Source organism: Crocuta crocuta, unplaced genomic scaffold (assembly GCF_008692635.1).
Source record: "Crocuta crocuta isolate KB4526 unplaced genomic scaffold, BGI_CrCroc_1.0 scaffold36, whole genome shotgun sequence".
NCBI classification, from domain to species: domain Eukaryota; kingdom Metazoa; phylum Chordata; class Mammalia; order Carnivora; family Hyaenidae; genus Crocuta; species Crocuta crocuta.
The window spans coordinates 19,585,778-19,609,081 of NW_027532203.1; the positions used below are offsets into that span (position 1 = coordinate 19,585,778).

A 23,304-nucleotide genomic window follows, 5' to 3' on the forward strand; every position below is an offset into this window, starting at 1 on the left:
CTTTGGGGGCAAAAGCATCCAGTAATTAATCCTTGAATTTCTCCCCCAGGACTGCACTAAACCGTGAGTGTGTGTGTGTGTGTGTGTGTGTGTGTGTGTGTGTGTGTTTTGTGTGTGTACCAGCCACCAAAGAAATCCTTTTTACATTTTCCCTTGTCTTAATCACCCCTCTCCCCTTGAATTCAGTCAATTTGTACTGTTATACTGACACGTGCCTATGCCACAATCCTAGCAAGTATTCAGTCCCATCACCTTTTCGTTTATAGAGTGAAAGAGATGGGTTTATGGAAGGTCCTTCTGAAGGCACCATCCTCATCTCTGCCCAGTGACATGCCAGTCTTTGGCAAGCATGCTTTATTGATTTCTCCAGCCAAGAAAGGCTCCATGTTGTATCAAAGCCAAGTCTGTTGAAACAGTAAGTTCTCTGCACCCACACCTGAATCTGCATAATTCTCCAAAGCCACAAGGTATAAATAAAAACTTCCAACAGGACAGCGGAGCGTTTGCCAGCTTTGGGAAGATAAATGGCCTGGGGACTTCTTGCTCCAAAGGCAGAATGGCTTGATTTCTGATTTTAATGTGGAAAAAGAGATGCTGGGATTCTAAGATTTTTTTTTCTTTCATTGCCAGAAAGTTATGGGTCACAACATGTAATTTGATTAATTCCTGGTTTCCAAGAGAAAACCTTAGGAGGAACCTTGGGAGGCCCAATAAAATAAGTATGTGCAATTGTTAAGACAGGAAAGGAAAAAAAATGACTTCCATCAGAGCCCACAAAGATTGTTTCCAGTCCCAAACATGGGTCCCCTGAGACAGCCTGGAAACCAAATTATTGTCAAATAGATGCTTACCTTTTACAACAGCTCACAGCAAAAGAAAACATATAGCTTAACATCTCTCCCACAACTCACCTTTCTTTTATTCTCTCTCTTTCTCTCTCTCTCTCTCTCAACCCTTTCCTTTCTCTTCCCCTCTCCCTGATGTTAAGCTTCTGGGTTTGAGCTCTTCTACCAATTAGATATGTATCATTGGGTGAGTCACTTGACCTTCTTAAGCCTTAGTGTGCTCATCAGGAAAATGAGGTGTTTATACTACATTGTTAAGATTCTTTTACTTCAGAGTCTAAATGTAAATGCAAACATGCTCTGTCTGTTCCCATGCAATCAGTCACATGAACGCTCTAAACATAAGGAATGATCTAATTTGTTGGGGGGTGGGGGGAGGTATGGAGAATTCCACCTTTTTTGAAAAGTGAGATCGAATGGCTAGAAGTGGCTGGAGCCAAAGATGAATGGAGTGAGTCACATAATTTAATACATGGACCAGAGAGATCTGTTTTGAAATTTCATTGCACAGCTAGTTAATTGGTCAACTTGGCTAATAACTTGAGCACTTGCTTCCTGGCTGTCCAATCTGTGTGTGCACATGCATGTGCATGTGTGTGCGTGTTTGCATTCAAACTGCATTGTATAAATCTGAGACTTTTAGAATCTGAGACTATCAGGTCTTGTTAGAACTCTTCCTACCATAGTCTCACTTGGGAAAACAAAGAGTGAAAAAGATGAAGAGGTGTTTCAGCTGGATAGCAGAGGAGACAGGACTGGGCCAGGTGCTCATAATCCTGTTACCACACAGCAGCCATTAGCTAATTAATTTTTCATTTCCTCCCACAGGATGACCCAGAATTCAACCTGGATTAAGATTAAACAGACTGCACTTCATCATCTTTTTATTTTTCACTCTTTCTTTTTTTTCCTGGTCTTAACTTTCTCCTCCCATGAGTCCTCTTCTTCCTTCTATTCTATTTGTAGAAAACGTTTCCCACACATGGTCCTTTGTATAGTATTCATGACATTTTGTCAATGTGGTTAATTCCCTCATCTGGATGCCTGCTTGGAGGAAGGCTTTGTATTATTTTTGGCTTGGGCATCCCTTTCCTGCCTATGAGTGACAACCGAGACTGCCTCCCAAAATGCCCCATGGTGCTGATAAGAGGAGCTGGCAAAGGGCAAGAGAGAAGGCACAAGGAGAGGTGGAGCCATCCAGGCTCAAGGGAATCTACCTACCTACATGGCAAGACTCTGATATCTGAGAGGAGAGCTAAGGATTCATTCTCAATATGCATTCATTGTGATGAAAGTACCTGACATCTGGGGACTCAGGATGGCTACCTTGACTAATTAATGGCATTGGATGAAGAGGTGACATAGGTAAATTGACTTTTTTCACTGTTTCTCCAACATCAGATGGGAGCCTGGATAGCAGGGCTCAAGATGTCTGAACTTCCTGGCATAATATTAGGTCAAAATATGCAAAAATTGTTTCTAAGTGTCCTGAATGGGGAGAACATCATTCACACTAGAGCCCTCTTCCACCTCTTCCACCACCTAAGGAGAAGTTGGCTTTGAGAGCATGTGGCATCTTTCTGACTATGTGTTATCAAACTTGGATGGGTTTGCTCTTCTGGAATCTGCAGCACATCAGTACACTAGAGATGATGATGCCTGGTGGGAGAAAGGCGCACATGAAGGGCCATCAGGCTTCTTCCAGCTTTGGGTGTCTGTGGATGGCACCTTCCCACTCCTTATCTGTTATTTGGTCCAGACAAGCATTTTTATAAATGGAGATTTAGCAGATGGTATCCATTTAGAAAACAGATCAAAAGAGCCACTGCCTTCTGAAACAAACAAACAAACAAAAAAGCAGAAGGAGTAAAATAGAGAAAAATGGTAAAGAGTCTATGTGACTTCTAAGCTTTAGGTGTGTTGTAAGGGGGCTAAGAATATACAATGCATCCATCTGCTGGGCCAGGGGGGTTGGGGAATGAATGATTTTCCAAGCAGGAAAGAGGAAATGGAGTGTGCAACTATTGCTATTGCTAAATGAAGTCTCTAATTTCTGTCTCCATAATGGTAATGACTTCCATTTATATGGTGTCTTCCGTCAGCTCTGATCTCAGGGAATGCTCAAAGTCCTCTCTTGACTTAGCTCCTAAATCTGGTCCTCAACAGGCTAAAGGATGGCATTTATATTTATGTCATAACTATTTTAGAAAAGACTAGCTTATGTGAAATAGGACACTGGGATGCTAAGGGAATGAATTCAGAGAGGAGAAAGAAAAAGTAGAGGGAGAGAAGTTGTAAGGAATACTGATGCCTTTTTCCAAGCAGGACACTCAGTATCATCCCTGGAAGAGACACCTCAACTCAGGTAAAGTCTCTTAAAGGTCTTAATGCCTCCAGTAACCTCAGCCTCATTTCCACGTGCCTTCCACCTTTTAATGGGACTTGGGATTTGGTGCTCCTTGAAGTGTATCACATTAAGGTGAGCACTCTTCAGGGAATCTTGACAAACTCTGACATCGAATTCCAAGAGCTGCTAAAGGCATTTTTCCCCTGATGCTTTGGGGGTTCAGAAATAGGAGGGACATTTGGAATACAGGTGAGAAGAGGCCAAGGCTTAGAAGGGAGGGGAATGGTAGAGAAACTGATCTCTTCCAATAAGACATTCAACAAGATGTACAGGGACAATAGACATAAGTCATATAGACATAGAAACCACCAATTATGGTTCATTAAAACACTGAAGAAAAAAATCTCATATAACACAGAGTAAGCACAAAGCAGTAGTGAAAATAACTCCGAGAACTGGACTGCAGTAAGAACAGAGGCGGAAGCCTGTCCATGTAGATGTTTCCAGGCTAATGTCTAGAAAAGGTTGGGCCATAAGGGGTCCTTTTTCATTGGTTGGGAATTGAATAGAGGGATGTGGTCTTTTCTTAATTACTCTCTTCTGCAATTATCACATAATCACTGTGAAGATGCCTTAGGGAAAGGCATGTAATAGGGGAATAGATGGATATCTGAGAGGAAGGGCCATGGGGGATTATGTGAGCACTGAGCTGAGGACCAGGACCTGTGTTCTAGAGTTGCCTTAACTATTTGTGGCGTGTGTTCGAGCTGCAATGCAATGGCCAAAGCCCTGCGCTTAAAATCGTAAGTAATGGGTTTCCAAACCTGAGCAGGTCACTTGATCTCTGAATCTCAGTGTCTTTGTAAAATAGGAATAAAAATACCTCTCTTCTAAGATTGCAGGGTAAGTGCCATCAAGAAATGCATGTGAAATGGCCTTAAGAACTGAAACATATTATATAAAAGAGGTCTGGCCCAACCCTGTCAGGTACAGATGAGTAGACACTATCCCAAAGAGACAGAATGCCATGCCTAAGGTCCTACGTAACAGAGTTGGGCATAGTACCCACTTTTTAGATTGAACCCAGCTTTCTTTTATGACACTGTCATAATGCCAATTTCTTTTCACCTGATGTGGTAGAGTGAAGAACAAATAAGAAGATAGGGAGAGGAAGGGGAATTTTGAAGAAAGTAATGGCCTTCATGTGAATGCAACCCAGACAGAGCTGTATGACTAGAGGGTGGGCACCTTCAGAGACACACAGGGATCAGAGATGGATCTCTAGCTGGGAAGCTTTATGAAGTCAACCAGCACCTGGCAATCCAGTCCAACCACAGAAAAATCTTGGCAAGACTGCTGAGAAACCTAATGAGCAATGATGGATAGAGGTTTTAACTTCTAACATCTTGCTTCTCAGGTCTGTTAGGTTAGGATCCTTGCTTGTAGGTTCTTAGTAATAACATGCCACCATTATTTTTTTGCTAAATAATGCCAAGAAAATACAAAAATTAAGAAAACCCTCTGTCCTTGGCTGGTTTTGGACCTGTGGATCAATTGCAACATATTGAAAGAGAAAGCAATATTTTTTCTCAATGTAAAAGTTTAATCTAGCAGCTCCTGTTCAGGTGGGATTAATTTGGGCTCTGTGTAAAAACACCCAAGTGTCTTCAACAAAGGCTGATGATGAGAAACAGAAAAAACCCAGAAGAGAACATCCACTTTGGGCAATCATGAAGTGTGGGCCATTTATCACCTTCAGCAGGAGACATGACTGCTAATTGGTCTCTTCATTAACCAAGGAGAACATCCACCACTATAGCAACGCACAAGCTAGTGGCAATTTGGGGCAATCCTTCAGTGGTTTCCAACTCATAATCATATTTCAACTGAAGTCTGCTGGCCTAGAAAAATGACTCTGATTCCTCATGAATACACTGCCCTCACCTTCACTAATGATTGACTACCTGGGAGGGAAGAGGACGAAAAAGGGGTACACATCACAAACAGAGGAGAAACACTACACCCAAACCTGATGTAAAGATGATTAGTTTTTTAAAAGCAGGCTACGGCTGGAGTGCTTTGTACTATGTGAGGGTAGGGGGAGCGGGAGAAATCCTTTTCTCTGTAGCTCCTAGAAAAAGAACTTCTACTCTTTTCCTTGTAAACAACTGTTCTGCTCTACAAGGATCTTATCACTTCTGTGATGTGTGGAAGGGACAAACAGATACTTATACTGAAGTATCAAGCTTCTGTGGCAAGGAAGGCCTGTGTGTGGGAAGTTAGCAAGGAAATTCTGCCAGCAACTGACAAGGAATGAGCTCTTTCTAGTAGCAACCAGTACTTCAAGTTTAGAGATTAGTGGGGAAAATCCCATTCCCAGCAGACATGCCAAGAGACAGAGCAGTAAGGTCCCATTGGGCAGGAGGCTCACAACACCCTTCAGCCAGACTCCCTCCCCTTTGTGTGGGGAAATGATAAGTGGGGTCTGCTCAGGGCTGCTTATCAAATGCCCATAGACAAAAAGAAGACAAGATAGCCTGGAATTATGGCTCCCTCATTAGGTAGACTTGAGGATGCCCTGGTGGGTAGCTTCCAATGGCTCTGCCACAGACTTCTCACCTAGGATGTGGGACCCCTGGAGATAGCATGCCATGTAAACTAGATATTGCTCCCATCCAGCATTGACATTCTTAGGATCTTGTTGGCATTCTTAGTGGGTTTTAGAGGTTTTATCCCACTAGCAAACTGCATCATCAGATCAGATGAGGACTTAAGAATAGCATCTCTAATAAAAAGCATACACACAGTGGGTGTGGTTTGTAGTCTAGGTAGCTACTGGGGCTGTCTCTGGGCCCACGGCTCCCAGGCAGTAACTCTGAGAGGAAAGACAGTAAATACCAAATAACAAATGTATAAATTGTGCTGCAAAGTCACATGTGAAGAACACCCATATCCACCTGGTCTCTACCTCTCTGCAAACTTGTGAATGCAATGTCTCAATGATGGCAGACTCCTGACATGCAAAGCCCAGCAACGAAATACTAAGACAGCCCAGGTCTGAGGAGAAATGAGGCCTTACCTGGAGATAGGGAGGAGTCGTAAGAACTTCTCTCCTTGCGGCTCATCTTGAAGGCTTGGATGTCCTTTTCCCTGTATGTCCCAAAGCCCTCATAGCTCCTCCTTTTACTCCCACTCATGTCACTGTCCCACTTGTCATTTGAAGGGGTCATGTCACTGAACACATCCAGGCTCTCGGATCTGGTGCTGCCCCCGTCCCCACCACTGCCAGAGTACCTCTTTGTGCACGAGTCTGCAGGCTCACCGCTCAAGTCACCTTTGTCCTTGGCCTGTGTCCAATGCTGGGCATCAGAAAGTGACAGCGTAGACAGGGTGTCCACCTCGAAGTTGTTCTTGGAAGCTTTGTGGCCGGCTTCACTGTGCTGGTGCTTCTGCTTCTCCTTATGCTTATTCTTCTCACTCACTAGTGGGAGTTCCTTGTCAGCACTACTCAGCCGCTCGCTAAGGATATGGCTGGAGAAGCCTGTGGCTTTGCCTGCAAAGAGACCGCTCAGGTTGTCATGGGTCCCCAGGATCCGGTCTTCCTTGTGCTTATGCTTGTGTTTGTGTTTTCTCTTGTGGAGCCGACCGCCGGACAGACCGGCACTGCCCGCCTTGGGAGGATTCAGGGATGGCTGAATGTCACTGAGGCCCATGCCAACAGGTCCCTGCAGGTGCACTCCATGCTTGGCTTTATGCTTAGCTGTACCAGACATCTTCACGTGGGAGCTTGTGTGGAACTGAGGTGGTGGCACTGTTGGCCTCATGAACGGGGACGCTGCTCCGAGCGTGTGCGACAGGTACAAAGGAGCTGGGTACTGACTGTAATAACCAAGGTTCATCATAGGCATTGATGTGTAAGGCATTCCATAGGGTGCATAGTAACTTCCACTGGGAATAGGGTAGCTGAACCCTTGTAAAAAAGGCACCTTTGTCATGGTGTCATTGGTTTTTGCAGGCCTACCACGCTTCTTCTTTGACTTCAGGTCTGAAGTCCTGCGAAGATAGAGCAACGGGTCATACTGGATATACGGCACCGGGTAATAGTGATCGAAATTAATCCGAAAAATGCTGGGATACGGATTCTCGTGGTAGAAGGTGTAACTCCGGTGGGAGATCCTGAACACCTGGAACTTGGTGATGAGCTCTTCCAGGTCTGCCAGAAACTGAAGGTCATCACGATTTTGCAGGCTTTTCCGTTTCCTCTTGTGCTTTGGCTTCTTGAGGCTTTCGTGGGCCAGGAAGTTGTCCACCATGAGATGCTTCTGCCGGTGGCCATGCCGGTTCTTTGTGCTGGTGTCAGACGGAATGGTCTCCGGGTTGTCCAGGGAGCAGAAGTCAAAAGAATACCTCCGTCGGGATTCTGAACTCTTCTCCGCTTGGTCAGACGTGCTGTTGTTGTCCGTCCCAATGCCACTGTCGCTTGGGATCGTCTCCTCACTGTGTGACTCGCTCACAGGGGACAGCGTTATTTCCTTGAGTGACCCAATCTCGCAAAGGTGGGAAGGTGAGTTGGCCATCAGCCTGGGGGGAGACAGCTTCCAGGCTCCACTATGTATTCCCTTTTGGGTTTTGGTTGGAAGAGCACTGATAGGCTGGAGATTTGGCATAGTTTTCAACTCTGAAAAATTGGTTTCAGTGCTGGCGGGGCTCAGGTTGCCATTTGACCCACCTAACTGTGTTGAAAGTGGGTGCATAGCTGCTGGTGAAGACGCCACAAGTGACTGAAAGTTGGAAGGCACGGCTGGAACATCCGGCTGGCTAGAAACAGGCCTTGGGTGCTTGATGGCTGTTTTGGGTTCCTCAGATGGGGGTGGCAGCTCTGCTCTTGGCTTCCTGCCCCTCTTCTTGCCAATGTAGATGGTTCCCCTCTTGCTGACATTAATCTGCTTGCCCAGTTTGCTCTCGATGGCTGCTGCCCCAGGACTGGTCTCTGGGGGAGCTTTAGCCTTCAGAGCAATGTTGCTGGAGCAGGACAAGATCTGGTTTAAGATATTTTTCCTCTTGAGTGTTTTCATCTTATTGATAGTTTTAATGGTCTTCTTATCCAACACCCCAAGCTTTCCAACTTTTTTGTGAAATTTCATCTCGCTCATGGGCTTGTCCTCTCCTGGCACTAGTTGGGCCAACTTAGCTAAACTGCGTCGTCTCTTTCTTTTCTTCGTGCCAGGAAACTCCCGGCTGATGGGACTGACCGGGCTGGTAGAAGTCCCCTCGTGAATTGTCTCAACCGTGAGCAAAGGCTGCTTTTTCGGCCGTCCTCGCTTCTTCTTGACTGGCGTGATCACAGTAAGACTGTCTGTGTTGGTGTACAGAGGGCTGGATGGGGTGATGGGATAGGCAGATGGCGGTTCCACCATCAGTTTATCGGAGGTGGCCATGACTGCCTCCCGAAGCATACTGGTGGGCTTTGGTTTGCTGCATGTCCACCTCCGTTTTGCAGCAAATTTGGGATGCTGGATTTCTGGCAGCTTTCTCGATGGAGAGTGGTCCGTGCACGCTGGAGGCGTCACGATCATGGGTGGCTTCCGCTGCTTAGACACACCTCCTGGAACGACTTTCTCGGCATCGCCACCTGTTTCAAGGCCAACTGAGGGGGACTCGTTCTCTATCATTTTACTCAACTTAGGGACACGAGGATCTTTCTTATTTCCCTCAGGGTTGGAAAGTATCCTGTTAACCACTTCACTGCTCATAGTGATTCCAGAAGCCAGGGCTTTCTCTGGCATGATCTTTTCCACCACTGCTTTGATGGACTGTCTCTTCTTCCTCTTATGGCTGGTTGGATCTAGACAGGGTGCCTTGATAGGGATAGTAATCCGGACATGACTTGAGTCATTTTCAGGATTACTGACAGAACTCGTGTTCTGCCTGGCTGGTGATGCCTCTTGGGCATTATCTGCAGAGTAGCCTTCCCTTTTCCCTTCTGTATTGTCAAATGCTTTCTGGGCGTTCTTGACCCAGTCCAGGTCTGGGTTTGATATGGTTTGACTTATCACATCTTTTTTACTGGACTTTTTCTTGCTGCCTATAGTAGGTGGTTCTGGGGGCTCCTTCACAACTCCGTTATCTTGATCTACCAAGGGCTGAAGCCCGTTGCACTCGACAGAGCTGCTGGGTGGGGCTGGTGAGCTGTGGCTGCCTGGGGATGGAACCACACCTCCCAAGAGCAGATCTTTGCTGCTGTTGGACAACTGACTCCATGTGCTCCCTGCACTGCCTTTCTTACCCTGGACCTTTGCAAAGGAAGCCACGGGCTCAAGAGCGGGGATCTTGCTGGTGCTTGCAGTTTCTCTGCCAGACTCTGGACTGATGAAGCAATTCTGAGTGGCAGGTCCACTGTCAGAGTTGGTGGACCAGTCCATGTGGTTCTGGCTGCTGCTTTTTTGCTGGTGCTTTGGTTTTAAGGTGTCACTGGTGACGTCCTGTGGGAGGCCTGGGTCATAGTGGAGAGCTGAGTGTTTCTGTGGCCGCTCGTAAGCCTAAGGGTGAGGAGGGTAGAGAAGGAGAGAGAAAGAGAAATAAAGATGAGCATGTTGGAGCTATTTAAAATTCAATGTCAAAAGCTTAATTGTTTTAAAGTTGGAAATGGCCACCTTTAATTCCAGAATGCATTTGAAGATTTTCTCATTTGCAGAAGTAAAAATATGTTGCACTGATTTGGAACGTTAATAAGGATGCTTTAATCACTGTCTTTCCCCCCTAAACAATTGGAGCTTTTATCAATCTTGGTTGAATGCAGTCTCAGACTAGAAGACAGGCCCTGCAGGTCACTTAACTCGGTGCCTGACTTGTATGCATGAAAAAGCTGAAACAGGGAGTCCTGCCCATGGTGGCAGAGCCCAGGAGAGAATGTGAACTTCCCAACTCCCTGGTCCCTTTGCCGAACTCCAGCTGCCTGTTACCTCTGTTCCAGCTTCCCCTCCAACTCGCGTCTTTCCTTTGCTTCTCCTACTGAAGTTCATTTCTGTTTGCACTTGACCTGGGAGTTTAGCATCTCTGTGCTCAAACAAGTAGCTCACTGGGAACTACTGCACCCAGGGAACCAAAACAGCACAAGCTGAGGAACTGAGGGGGGGATAGGAAGACTGTATGAGGGAAAGGAAGTCAGTCAAGGACATGGAGAAGAATTGGAGCAAGGAAGAAACTCGAAAAACCTTCCACCTTTCTGACTTTTAGGAATGGTGTGGTGTTGGGAGTTAGCACGCTAAAGCATCCTGAAGCCCAGGTTAGGCACTGACAGCTCCCTTGAGAAAACCCCTGAACAATTTCAGAAGGAACTTTGAATCTCCTGAACAAATGGGCCGAGAAAAATAAACACATGGTCACTCAAGATCACTTCTCCCAACTCTGTCAGTTGTGCATTTCCCAGCATGAATTCTACAGGAAAGTCTCCAGACTTCAGCACCTTCCTCAGGACTGAGTCTTCAGTCGGGAAAGGCAGAATGTGTGCTAGAGGCCTCACATAGCCAGGGCCTACTAAGTCACAGAAGGAGAAGATAGTAAACACCTCTTTTTGAGATATTAAAAGTTTTTTTCTAAGGCTTATTTATTTTTGAGAGGGTGCGCAAGCTGGGAAGGGGCAGAGAGAGATGGGAACAGAAGATGTGATGCAGGCTCTGTGCTGACAGCAGTGAGCCCGATGAGGGGCTTGAACTCACGAACTGTGAGATCATAACCTGAGCTGAAGGTGGATGCTCACCGACTGAGCCACCCAGGTTCCCAAGACATTACACATTTTTAATGTAGATACGCTTACTGCAGATAGATTTTAAGCCACGCTATCAGTACAAAAGAACCATTCTACAAAGTTTATCATAAGTACTATTTTATACATACATGCAGTAAATGTACAGAATGCATTATCCTAAGATGTGTTAAAGAATGGAAAATACTAGTAAATTGAAGAAAGCTTTGGATAATATCTCCACTGAGAAATAAATGATGGCTGACTTAGTGGACTTAAGGAGTTGTAACCTGTAATATGTATCTGTCTTTATCTGTGTATCTACCCATGTGTCTACCATCTATCTGTACCTACTTGCCACTGATGCTCTAGCATTTATGCTTCATAAGAAAACATTGCTTATAGTCCCTATTAAGAATCAAAACACAGGTGTCAGAAAACATTATGGGTAAAATTCAGTGCAATAAAGCAAGTAGGGTTTTTTTTTTTCCACCCTGGTACCTGGTATCCCTAGGGTTATTTTACGCCTCCCTGATTTTGTGAAATCCTGTTTATACTTCCAATATTGGACTCTGTTTTTTAAGTATCATGAGAGAGTCTCCTCAGGCTATGCCTATAAGTGCCAAGGAGAAAATTAAGACAAAAATTTACTTTTTGTATTTACTTTTTTCTTCATCTTGCAATATTTAGGGGACATCACCATCATCAACATCTAGACTAATCCTGTACTTGACTTTGCTAGAAATTATTGCTGTGGACATAAGCTGCTGTCTCATTAAAAAAAAATACAGAAATCTCATTCATGGCATAAAATGTTGAATGCCACTTATCTTTTATGAATCAGGGCTCTACTAATTTGTCATTTGTGCTTTAGATTTTAGTTGGCACTGTGTGTATACTCACAGGATGACAGGTCTACAAAAGGGCTTGGGAACAAAATTTTCCACTCACTAGTGCAATAGCATAAGTGGTAACTCATACTAGAATACTTCTGAGAGTTAGTGTTGGTACTTCCTAAACATTATAGTGCAAAAAAAATCTGAGTTCCTAGTTTGGACTCTGGCAAAGCAGGACTTACAGTCACCCTGTTTCCCCTGCCTCCTCACTTTCTTACCACCCCTCTACACTTTTCTGGATCTGGTCTTTGAAATCCACAGCAGGACTTCATAGTGAAGCTGGAATTTTTGGCCCCTTATCCCACCAGTTCCCTTAGCTGCTCCATCTTTTTCTTCCTGGAATGTAGCAGAATCCTTAACTAATACTCTTCATGTTCGAATCTCAGTTCTATTGTAGGGAGGCCCCCTACCTTACAGAAATACTCCTGTTAGAAGTTTTCATGAAAACTTTGTCGTCTTTATTGTACTTTTATTTTAGTTTTAATTTTACATTTGATTTGTGCATTAATTGAATTAATGCCCATTTCCCTTTCTAGCCTGTACACACCATCACACAGGTACCAAGCACAGCGCCTGGCAAATAGTAGGCACTCAACAAACATTTATTGAATAAATGAAGGAATACACATTTTGCTCTGGGTATATTTCATTTTTATCAATAGTGAGATTAATGGCCTATATATTATAACATATTGTCTGCAAACACAGTTACCCCCTGCAGTCTAATTTCTTATGCCATTCCTTCTGCATGCACCATTGTCTCTCATAAAGACATCGATCACAATCCTCATAATGCTTTGTGCCATTTATTTGTGTACTCTTCTGTCTCCTTCTCCTCGACTGTAAGTACTTTGAGGTCAGAGACTCATTTATCTCCTTATCCCTTGTGCCTACTACAAAGCAAACCACCCAGAAAGTTCCCAGTAAATGTTTGTTGAGTGAATAAACAAAATCATGTATGAAATGCCTATTGCCATGACAAAATAGGTGGCTGCACACAGAAGATAATCAACTTCTAGTCATTCATTTGATAATGCTCATGAGGAAATTGGAGCGCTCAAATGCATTAGGTGTTGAACAACAAACAAAAAAACTCTTCCCAAATACTTAAGGACTAAAGGCATTTGCAAGGTAACTCCCTTTCAATGCAGTTTTTACTGCTAGTTCTCCCTCATCTCCTGTTAGTTATTTCACTTTCCAATTAACCCTGCCTTTGGGGAAGACCATGTGACTGTCAGGAGGGTAGATTTCACTCTGGCAGTTGAAAGGTGGGGTCTGCTCACTTACACCCAGGGCAGACCGGCTGAAAGTAATGCAGTTAAGTGTGCCTGGTTCCCAGTGCCTCCATCTGGACACTGCCTGATCTCATTGTTTCTACCATTTCAGCCGCAATTTGCCCTGCTGGGAGAGCTGCACAATCAAAGGGCAGGGTGGACAAAAGGGAAGCACAACAAAGGATCAAGACTAATGGGGGGAAATGGTGCTTTAAACCCTGCACTGAGCTGGGCTGCGGTGAAGGGGCAAAGAGAACTGAGAAGGACTGCTCTCTAAGGGGTCCGGGAGAACATGGCTTTTCTCCAGTCTTGGCTGATGGCTATATCCCATTGCATTTCACGGAATCCCATTTCTTCATCTGTCAGCCATGACATATTATATACACAATGGTAAGGCTGTCAGTTCCAATATGTCCTGCACTGAGAATGGAGAACTTACTCCATTGAGACAGAGATGGACGTGGCAAAACAGGCCCCTAGCTCAATGCTGGCTGGGGCAAGTGAGGGGCTCCCCCTCCCACCCTTCCAGCGGTGAGTCTCCCTGTGGGGGTCTTTGACTGAGGGCTTTATTGACCCACTTAGCACATGTTTCCATTTCCCCCGTAGATTCTGCATTTTTCGGGAATGAGACCTGAATCTTTTAAGGCCTCTTTGCTACCTTTCATCCATGGCAGGAGCATTGCCTAAAATGGATACCAAATAAGGGGAGGCCTGATGGTATTCTACATTGGGCTGATTATTTTTGTGGAACGCTTTAAGTACCAACTAAGTCCAGCATATCTCTTGGCTGTTCCCTCCCCACTGCCCCATGAATTTTTTTGTAAAACATACAGTCACTTTGAAGTTGTGGCTTACTTTTATAAGAAAAATGCTTTCCATGCCCATTCAGCCTAGATGCCAAATGCTCATCACTGAACCTCCATTCTGAAAACTAGACAGATATGTCTTCTAAAGGATGTGCTTATAGAAGCAGGTTCTTCTGCAATGTGAAGAATTATTTTGTAGTGGCTACCTATCCCCTTCCCTACAACCAATGTATAATAGATCATATACATTTAAATTTTGCATAAGTTAGATTACCTTGTAAAGAGCACTTGATTTTTGTCAAGAACAAGCATGAGATCGCTGCATAAAAACTTGAAAAATCCATAAAAATGGGAAGAAAATGAGTCACCCAGTCTTATCTATGGCTTATCTAAAGTAAGGGTTGTCACAGTGAGAGAAGAGGGCTATTTGGGTCTGAGAAAAATCATATAACTCATCAAAAATCAAGCATGACTTTGTGGGAGATAAACTACTCTTTTGGGTTAGCTGTGTTTGTGCTACTTTCTGCTGACACTGATAATTTAAATTTACTGTTTGTGAGATATTTTGCTTTACAAGAGTAGGAAAATATGCCTGGGTATGAAGGGATGGGGGGAGCTTTTGCTCTGAATTTGGCAATTGATGCTTCTCAAGATGGGATCCTGGATCGCTGTACCAGAACTATCTAAGGTACTGGTTATTAATACAGATCCTTGGGACCCACTGCAGATCTACTGATTGTAACCTTCTAGAGTAGGACCAAGGAATGGCATTTTAACATGCTCTCCAGACAATTGTGAAGCACAATCAAGTTTTAAAAGCACTGATCTAATGTTTCAATACCATAATTCCTCTGGGGTGGGGCTCTTCTGTGGTTGCCATGACATCTGTAGCACTTTTTGGTGGTACATGTGCAGAACAAATCACCTTAGGCCTGTTAGGATATGCAATTTGGCACCAGTGAGCATTCTTGTTTTGCTCTCTGAACTCTTTGTAATTTACATAGTAAGAAACCCTAACACTGTACCCTGTTTAGATATTCCAAGTACACTGCAAGGTGAGGTGGGCAGAAAAGACAATGGTGTGGGTGGATGAGTGTGTTGTCCTCCCAGAAAGACTTTGGAATGCAGGTGTTCATGACCTCCCACCCTGGGATTTCTATTTCCCCAACTCATGCAGGCCAATCCCCAGAGCCCTGGGGTATCCTGGCATTTATCTCTGAGGCTCAAAGCAAGTGATCAAGCCTGAGCAAGAACTGAGTGTGGGAGACAAGGAATGCAACCAGAAACTGTCTGATGAAAGCTTCTCAACCCTGGCTGTACATTAGAATCATCAGGAAGCTTCATAAAGAAAACCATGCCTGGGATCTAACTCATACCAATTAAATCAGCATTCTAGAAGTAGGGTCTGAACAGCAGTACTTTTTTTTCAAAGCTCTTGGTTATCCCAATAAGCAGACAAAGTTGAGAACCACTGGATTATATCAAAGACAAGGGTCTGGGTGAGGGACTAGAGAGGCTCTGATATTATCAGGAGATGTTTCAGCTCAGTGGTTTTCAAATGTGTTCCACAGAGTCCTAGGATTTTGTAAAGACATTTCTGAACTATAGCCAGTGGATGGGGCAAGAGAGATGCTCCACATCATTCTCTTAACCCCCAAATAACCAGAACAGCCTTGCAAAGGATTTCATTTATGAGTGTGGGGGTTGGGGAGAGACAGGTCTATCACTTAAGGAAAGACTTTGAGAATGACTCTTTAGGCTCATGAATAGGAAGAACCCATATACCAGCTTCCACTGAACTTGAACCCAGAGGATCTCTCCTCAACCTAGTTCATTCCTGTATTTGTTAATGGTAGGTATAGAAGAATGTCACTAAGTACCTTATTTGAACCATGGCCTTACGATCCTCTGTTTTCATGGGTGTGATGGACTGAATGTTTATGTCCGTCCAAAATTCATATGCTGAAATCCTAAACCCCAATGTGATGGTATTAGGAAATGGGGTCTCTGGGAATACAGTGTGATTAGGTAATGAGGCAGAGCTTTCATTAATGGGATTAATGCTCCTATTATAAGAGACACCCCAAAGAGCTCTCTTGTCCTTTCCCATGTGAGGCATAAGACAAATGAGAGCCATCTCTGAACCAGGAAGCAGGTTCTCATCAGACACTGAATCTGCCAATCTTGGACTTGATCTTGAACTTCCTAGCCGTCAGAACTATGATAAATAAATTTCTGTTGTTTATAAGCCACCCGTTCATGATATTTTATTATAGCAGCCTGAACAGAAGCACTACCCAGCTATTAAATGGACATAACGTTTTCAATTATGTATATAAAATGAATGTGTCCTCATTTCCTGTCACATGAATTGCCCTGGGAAGTCACCTTGATTTAATTCCCATAGGAACTATTCCTGATTTGCTGTTTGGGGGCTGTGAGTGATACTAACACACTCCTTTTCCTCAGGGTGATAACAGCTGGTGCAAAGACAGAGGCCCCTAACATATGCTTCCTTCAGTACAGGGTAATTCTGCATAATTTAAAATGATCATTGACTTCATTCCAGCCACAATGTTATAATAGGTATTAGACTTACCCTTTCCATGGAAACAAATATAAAACTGAACAAAATATATGAAGGAACTCTTTTCAGGCAATGGACCAGAGATAATATGGGATGTGATTCTAGAGAGAAGGAAACTCGTGAGGCCCCTGTAGCCTTACTTTTTGCCTGGGAGCACATTCTGGAGCATGGGCCCAGAAAAGTGGAAGCCAGAAATTTGTGATCTCACACAAATAGAAGAAATAGAGATCAGAGTATGGGGCCAAGGGAACTGAAATATGAGAGACAGGGTAATTGAGAAGAGGGAGCCATGTAGAAAAGAAATCCTAGAAACCTTTATGGTGATCTTCTCATGTCTTTGGCCGATTTTTAACCTGCACCTGAAGGCAAGACTCCATGAACCAACAGAGTGAAGCTACTGGGGGTCCATATGCTGAACATAGAGTCCTGAGATCACTAATACCTGGCAGTGTTGGATTTCTGCTTAGCCAGAGTAGGGTAACTTTAATGAATATTCCAGACATTCAGTAGATATTCTAGAAATGGTACTCCTTAAAAGTAAGATTACACTAGCCCCAGAATAGAAACTATGTTAGTCCCTCTCTAACAAGGTTTGAAAAAAATCCTCAATAGAATAAAGCTAATCTGCCAGTCAATTAACTACCTATCAGAACAAAGTCAAGCTCTTTAAAGGAAAACAACAAAATCCAGAATCTATACAATATAATATCTACAATATCTAGGACACAATAAAAGATGTATCAGACAATCAAAGAAATAGGCAAATGTGACCCACAACCAAGAGAATAGAGAAAGATCCAAGGCCCTCAAAACAATTGTTATGAAAATGTTCAAGCGTTGAAAGGAAGAGATGAACATAATCAATGAACATATGAGGAATCTCAGCATAGAGACAACAATTCTACCAACATAACCAAATGAAAATTCTAAGTTGGGAAAATATAATATCTCAAATGCAAAATTCACAGGACGAATTTAATAGCTTATAGGACAATGCAGAAAAGAAGTTCAGTGAACATGATGAGGAAACAGTAGAAATGATCCAAACTGAAAGAAGGGGGGGAAATGTAAACAAAAAAAACAAACAAAAATAAACAAAGAAAAAAACCAAGGCTTCAGTGCCCTGTGGAAGAGTATCAATAAGTCTAACATATATAGGTAGCATCCCAGAAGTAGAGAAGGAGAATAGTGCATCTGTAGCTTACAACTTTTATAAAAATAATATTTACAACAAGAAACCAGAAATAAGAGGGTTGTATATAGAAGTATACTTGACCCTCGAACAACATGGGTCCAAACTACATGGGTCTATGTACATGCAAATTTGTTTCAATAAATACAATACACTACCATAAATGTATTTTCTTTGCTTTATGATTTCCTCAATAATGCTTTCTTTTTCTATAGCTTACCTTGATTACACAGTAAACTTACAAAATATGTGTTAATCAACTGTTTATATTATCAGTAAGGCTTCCAATTAATAGTGAGCTATCAGTATAGTTAAGTTTTGGGGGAGTCAAAAGTTATAAACAAATATTCAACCATACAGTAGTCAATGCTCCTAATCCCTTTGTTGTTCAAGGTCAACTGTATGTTTGTTAAAATTCTTATATTTGAAGGGATGTAATAATAGTTTAAAGCAGTCTGTGATACTTGGTGCACATTGTAATCTCTAGAGCAAACTCTAAAAATAAAACAAAGTCATGTATCTAAAATGCCGATAGAAGAAAACTTATGGAATGCTAAAGAAAGTGTGATTAATCCAAAAGAAGGCAGCAAAGGAGGAAAAAGAATGAAGAGAGATGGGACAAAGAGAAAACATAACATGGTAGACAAACTGAACACTAATGGTAATTACATTGACTCGAAATGTATTAATTACTCCAAAACAGCAACAACAATACACAGGATAGATTGTCAGACTGAACAAAAATGTAAGACCCAATTGTAGGCTGTTTACAAGAGATACTTTTAAATGTACGAATGCAGACAGCTTAAAACTAAAAGGATGGAAAGAGATAAAATACACAAACATTAAGAATGCTGGAGACACTCAATTAACACAATGCAAAATAGGCTCCAGGACAAAAGATATTTTGATAATTAGGGGCATTTTAAAATGATAAAAATAAAAAGTCAATTCATCAAGAAGACACAATACTACTAAATTTGTTTGCAACTCAGGACTTCAAATACTTGAGACAAAAACTAACAGAATTAAAGAAAGAGACAATTCCACAATAAAAGAGTTTTAAGGGGAGCCTGGGTGGCTCTGTCGGTTCAGCATCCGACTCTTGATTGTGGCTCAGGTCATGATCTTGGAGTTTGTGGGTTCGAGCCTTGTATCAGGCTGCACGCTGACAGCAAGGAGCCTGCTTGGGATTCTCTCTCTCCCTTTCTCTCTGACCCTCCCCCATGCACAATCACTCTCTTTCAAGATAAATAAACTTAAAAAAATAAATAAAAGAATGCTGACACTCTTCCTGCTAGAACAGATTGACCAAAGAAATTGGGAAAAAAATGTATAGAAGATTTGATCAACATTCAGCCAAATGAACATTACCCACCAGCAAAACACCTTTGCCAAAATATTCTGGGCCATAAAAGAAGTAGGAATGACCAGTGAGCACCTGCTTATGTTCTCAAAAATCATTTGTCACTAGGGAAATGCCAATTTAAACCACAACAAGACACTACTATGCACTTAGTAGGGTGGCTAATATTAAAAAGATTGACAAGTATTAACAAAGACATGGAGCAACTAAAACTCGTATCCATGCTGGAGCAGGTGCAAATGGTACAACCACTTCAGAATTTGATTTGGCCACACCTTTTGAAGCTAAATATAACCTGTGACTCAGCAATTCCACTCCTATGGATTTACCCAAGAGAGATGAAAATATTTATCCACAATTAGACTTTCATAGAACCATCATAGCAACTTAATTCTGAGTAGAAAGCACTTGGAAACAGCCCAGGTGTTGATCAACAGGGGAATATAAAATTCATCGATAAAAATAAAAGTGTAGATATAGTCAACAACATACATAAATCACACACACACAAAATTATGCTGAGCTAAAGAAGCCAGACTCTCAAAAAGTATATACTGTACAAATTCATTTATGTAAAGTTCTAGAATAGGTGGTGGGGTTATAAAGGGGCAGGAGGGAGGTTTCTGGGGATAATGGACATACTTTAAATCACGAGAGGAGTTCAAATTAAATTTGTCAAAATACATTTGTGAAAACTGCTCAAATGTACGCTTAAGATCTGCATATTTCAGTGTATGTAAATTTTGCCTCAATTGCTCAAGAGAGAGAGAATATGTCAAACAATTGATTACTAAGAACTCCTTATATCCAACACTCTCGTACATGCACCCACACATCCTAAAGCCACTCTGCCGAACTGAGGGACTTTTTTTCTCCAATGAACACCTGAGGCAGCCAGTTACTCACTGTCTCTCCTTCCCAGAGTTTTCCCTCTACCCTTTGTACAGGGACAGCTGAGTTGATCCCTAAACAATGGAGCCTGAATCAAGGAGGCAGGTGCTTGCGGCTTCTGCAGGCCCCATTCTTGGCAACATCCCTGCCCTGGGCCAAAAGGTGGAAAGGTGAGGCCTGCCTCCATCTCAGCCACAAATCCACCTTGTTTGAGGTAAGGAAGGAAGCTTGACAAGAACCTGCTCACAAATCAAAGTTAGCGCTGCCCCGCCTCCTCTGTAAATCATAGGAGATCCATCTGGGTAATGACTCCTCCAGTGTAATTCCCTATTAAGAGGCTTTATCTGGAGAGATAAGCAGCTGGTTTCCGTGTCACTAATTGCTGTCTGCTGTGATTTTAAAACATCTGCACCATTGTGCTCTTCATTTTCATATTCTAATCACCCTGAAACTTGAAAAAGGTACATCATTGATTGTTTCTATGGGTTAATTAGTACACAGTCTCCTTGTAGAGACAATTTAGAGGCAGCCAGAACCTCAATCAGGAAGTTTGTTTTAAAAATTAATAACATCGGCTGTGGCTGGAGGGACTGTCATGTTCACGGACTAATCTGGACTCTCCTGGTGGGGGAGCCACCTTTTGTTATGCTCCACAGAGAAGGGAAGCAGACAGGGGTGGGGGTGGGGGGTGGGAGAGTGTAGAGTGGTGGTAGGCAGGACCCAGGGACCCAGCATAGGACTTGGTCCCAAGGGGACCAGACTGCTAGTCTCTCCTGCCTCCCTCTCTTCCAACTAGCCTGAGTCTCTTTCCCAAGCAGTACAAATCAGGACTTTAATGAGGACTGACCAAAATATCTGGAGGTGAGAGGAATTTATCAAAGCGATAAGAGTACGAACATTATTTTATATTTTAGAGTCTGTTCATTGTTCCCTCTACCTCCCCATCTCAACTACGGGAGGGAGATTAAGGAACAGGGCAGTCAGAGATGAAAAGAACCAGACCAAACAGGTGAGTGGCAGTGCAATTCAAAACTTCTCACCTTTAAATTGAACAGCATTCACCCGGGTATCCTGTGCAACTGCAGATTCCGATTCAGGAAGTCTGGGGTGGTCTGAGATTCTGCATTTCTACCAAGCTCCAGGGTGGTGCCCAAGGTGAGTTATTTGAGATGTGGTTTAGACCCTCTATTCCTAGGCCCTTGGCCAGAATTGCTATTCCTGAAACCCAAGGAATAGCTGAGAGGTGACAGTGTATTGAGGGAGCTTGGGTTTATGCTGGGCTCTTTTTCCCAGCCTCACAATTAACAGAGCAAGTCAACGGCCTCTTGTGTCTTGTCTTCCTCATCTAGCAACTAACAGCACTGCATTTCTTTCTCTTAAAAACATATTCAATTTTAAAATCTACAACAAACAACAACAACAAACAGTGCAACTATTTCTACCCCCACTGCTTTTTGAAAGCGCAAGTTAGGGATGAGTAGAGAGAGAGGGACAGAGAGAGAATCCAAAGCAGGCTCCACACTGCCAGCACAGAGCCTTATGTGGGGCTCAAATCCATGAACTGTGAGATCCCAACCTGAGCTTAAGTCAGACGCTTAACCAAATGAGCCACCCAGGCACCTCGTTTCTTGCAGTCTTGCAACTAATGTGTTTTCTGTGTCTATGAGATTGTTTTGTTTTGTTTTCCCTCAAGATTATGCATTTAGGATATCCTGCAGTATTTGTCTTTCTGTCTGACTTATTCACTTAGCATAATGCCCTCCACAATAAAACTTACAATCAATGTTATGTAAATGGCAAGACTTCATTCTTTTTTGTGGCTAAATAGTATTCCACTACATGTATACATAAATATATATATATACATGTCTATGTAAATTAATTGACCATATATACTTGTGTTTATTTCTGGGCTCTATTCTGTTCCATTGATCGATGTGTCTGTTTTTATGCCAATGCCACACTTTTTGATTCCTATGGTTTTGTAGTATAGTTTGAAATCAGGGATTGTGATGCCTCCAGCTTTGTTCTTTCTCAAGATTGCTTGGGCTATTTGGGTCTTTTGTAGTCGCATACAAATTTTAGGATTGTTTGCTAGCAGTGCCTATCTCAATGGGGAGTTATAAGTATTAAAAAATGGTGTCAAATATTTAATACAGTGCCTGGCCCACGGTAGGTATTATATAAATATGGCTATCATAATTATATGTTTTTCAGTAAATTGCTTTTCTGAAAAGCAACATCTGGCAGAAGTGGAGATGGTGGTAGAGACATTTACCAGATAAAGCTCATTTAAGCTGAGATGGTGCTTTCTCGCAAGAGGCCCTTTGACTAAGTCTATTGCTACTCCCTCTCAATCTAAACCAATGTTCAGTATTCAGGGTCTTTCTTCATGGCCTCCCTGGGAGCTACTTGACAATATGCAGTTATGGGGAGCTTACTTCTGCACAAAATACATTATTCTATTAGACAGTGCTTTCCTATTCTAAGCTGAAGTCTGTCCCCTTAGATAGTTCTGGCAGGGAGCATGCATTGGCCTAGATTTGAAGACCAGGTGCCTGCAACTGAGAGTAAATGCACCCCTGGAAGGTGCCTGCAACTGAGAGTAAATGCACCCCTGGAAGATAGCTCTTGGGGGCCCCCTCCCATGACTCCCAGACTTTAAGGGGCTTCTTCTGTGGGTCTGGAAATGTGTTACTAATACGGGAAAAATCACAAAACCTGGGATTTCAATTATATAGCCTACAAATAAAAAACCAGCCTTTCACCGGAGAACTGGAAGTTGACTTAGAAAATTTAGAGAGATGGAGAAAACAGTAGGGGCTGCAGAGCAGCCCCTTCAAAGGCAGTCAGAGAGCAGGCCTTGCAGATGAGAATAGCAAGGTGGCTGCATCCTTCCAGAGGGTCCCAGAAGCCTCCTGCCTGAGTCATTTAGGCGCTGGGGACTGGCTGAGCCAGAATCCCACTACCAGCTCCAAGATCTGCCTTGGCCCAGCAGCAGCCTCTGCTCTCCCTGCCTCTGCCTCTCCACACTACCAGCTGGGTCCTGGGAGCCCTCGACTGGGCACCCTGTGCAGACGCCAGGGCTCAGTCCCGGCCTTGGACACATTCTGCAGTGAAGGCCCTGAGCAACAATTACAGATGGTCCTAAAGAAGTTATGTAGCTACAGTGAGGTTTTAAAAATTCGTTAGCAATCCTCCCTTGTGGCTTTGTTCTTCATTCCACTTCTTCAAAAGGGGAGGGAGAAGAGTGTGTTCTTGCCTCTTCCTTGAAGATTGGTAGCATGTGATTAAGTGGCAGTATTAGCAGGGTGAAGTATTAAGGTCTGAATGCCATATGTGTAAGAGAGTAACAG

At 43.1% G+C, this 23,304-nt stretch overlaps 1 protein-coding gene across 1 annotated transcript in view; it reads right to left on the reverse strand.

Moving 5' to 3' along the window:
• The window catches only part of SETBP1 (SET binding protein 1), a 366,730-nt gene that overhangs the window by 99,361 nt on the left and 244,065 nt on the right, over positions 1-23,304 (reverse strand). Inside the window, 1 exon segment of the mRNA XM_077777651.1 lies at positions 6,272-9,731. Within this exon segment, the coding sequence (XP_077633777.1) occupies positions 6,272-9,731 (3,460 nt within the window).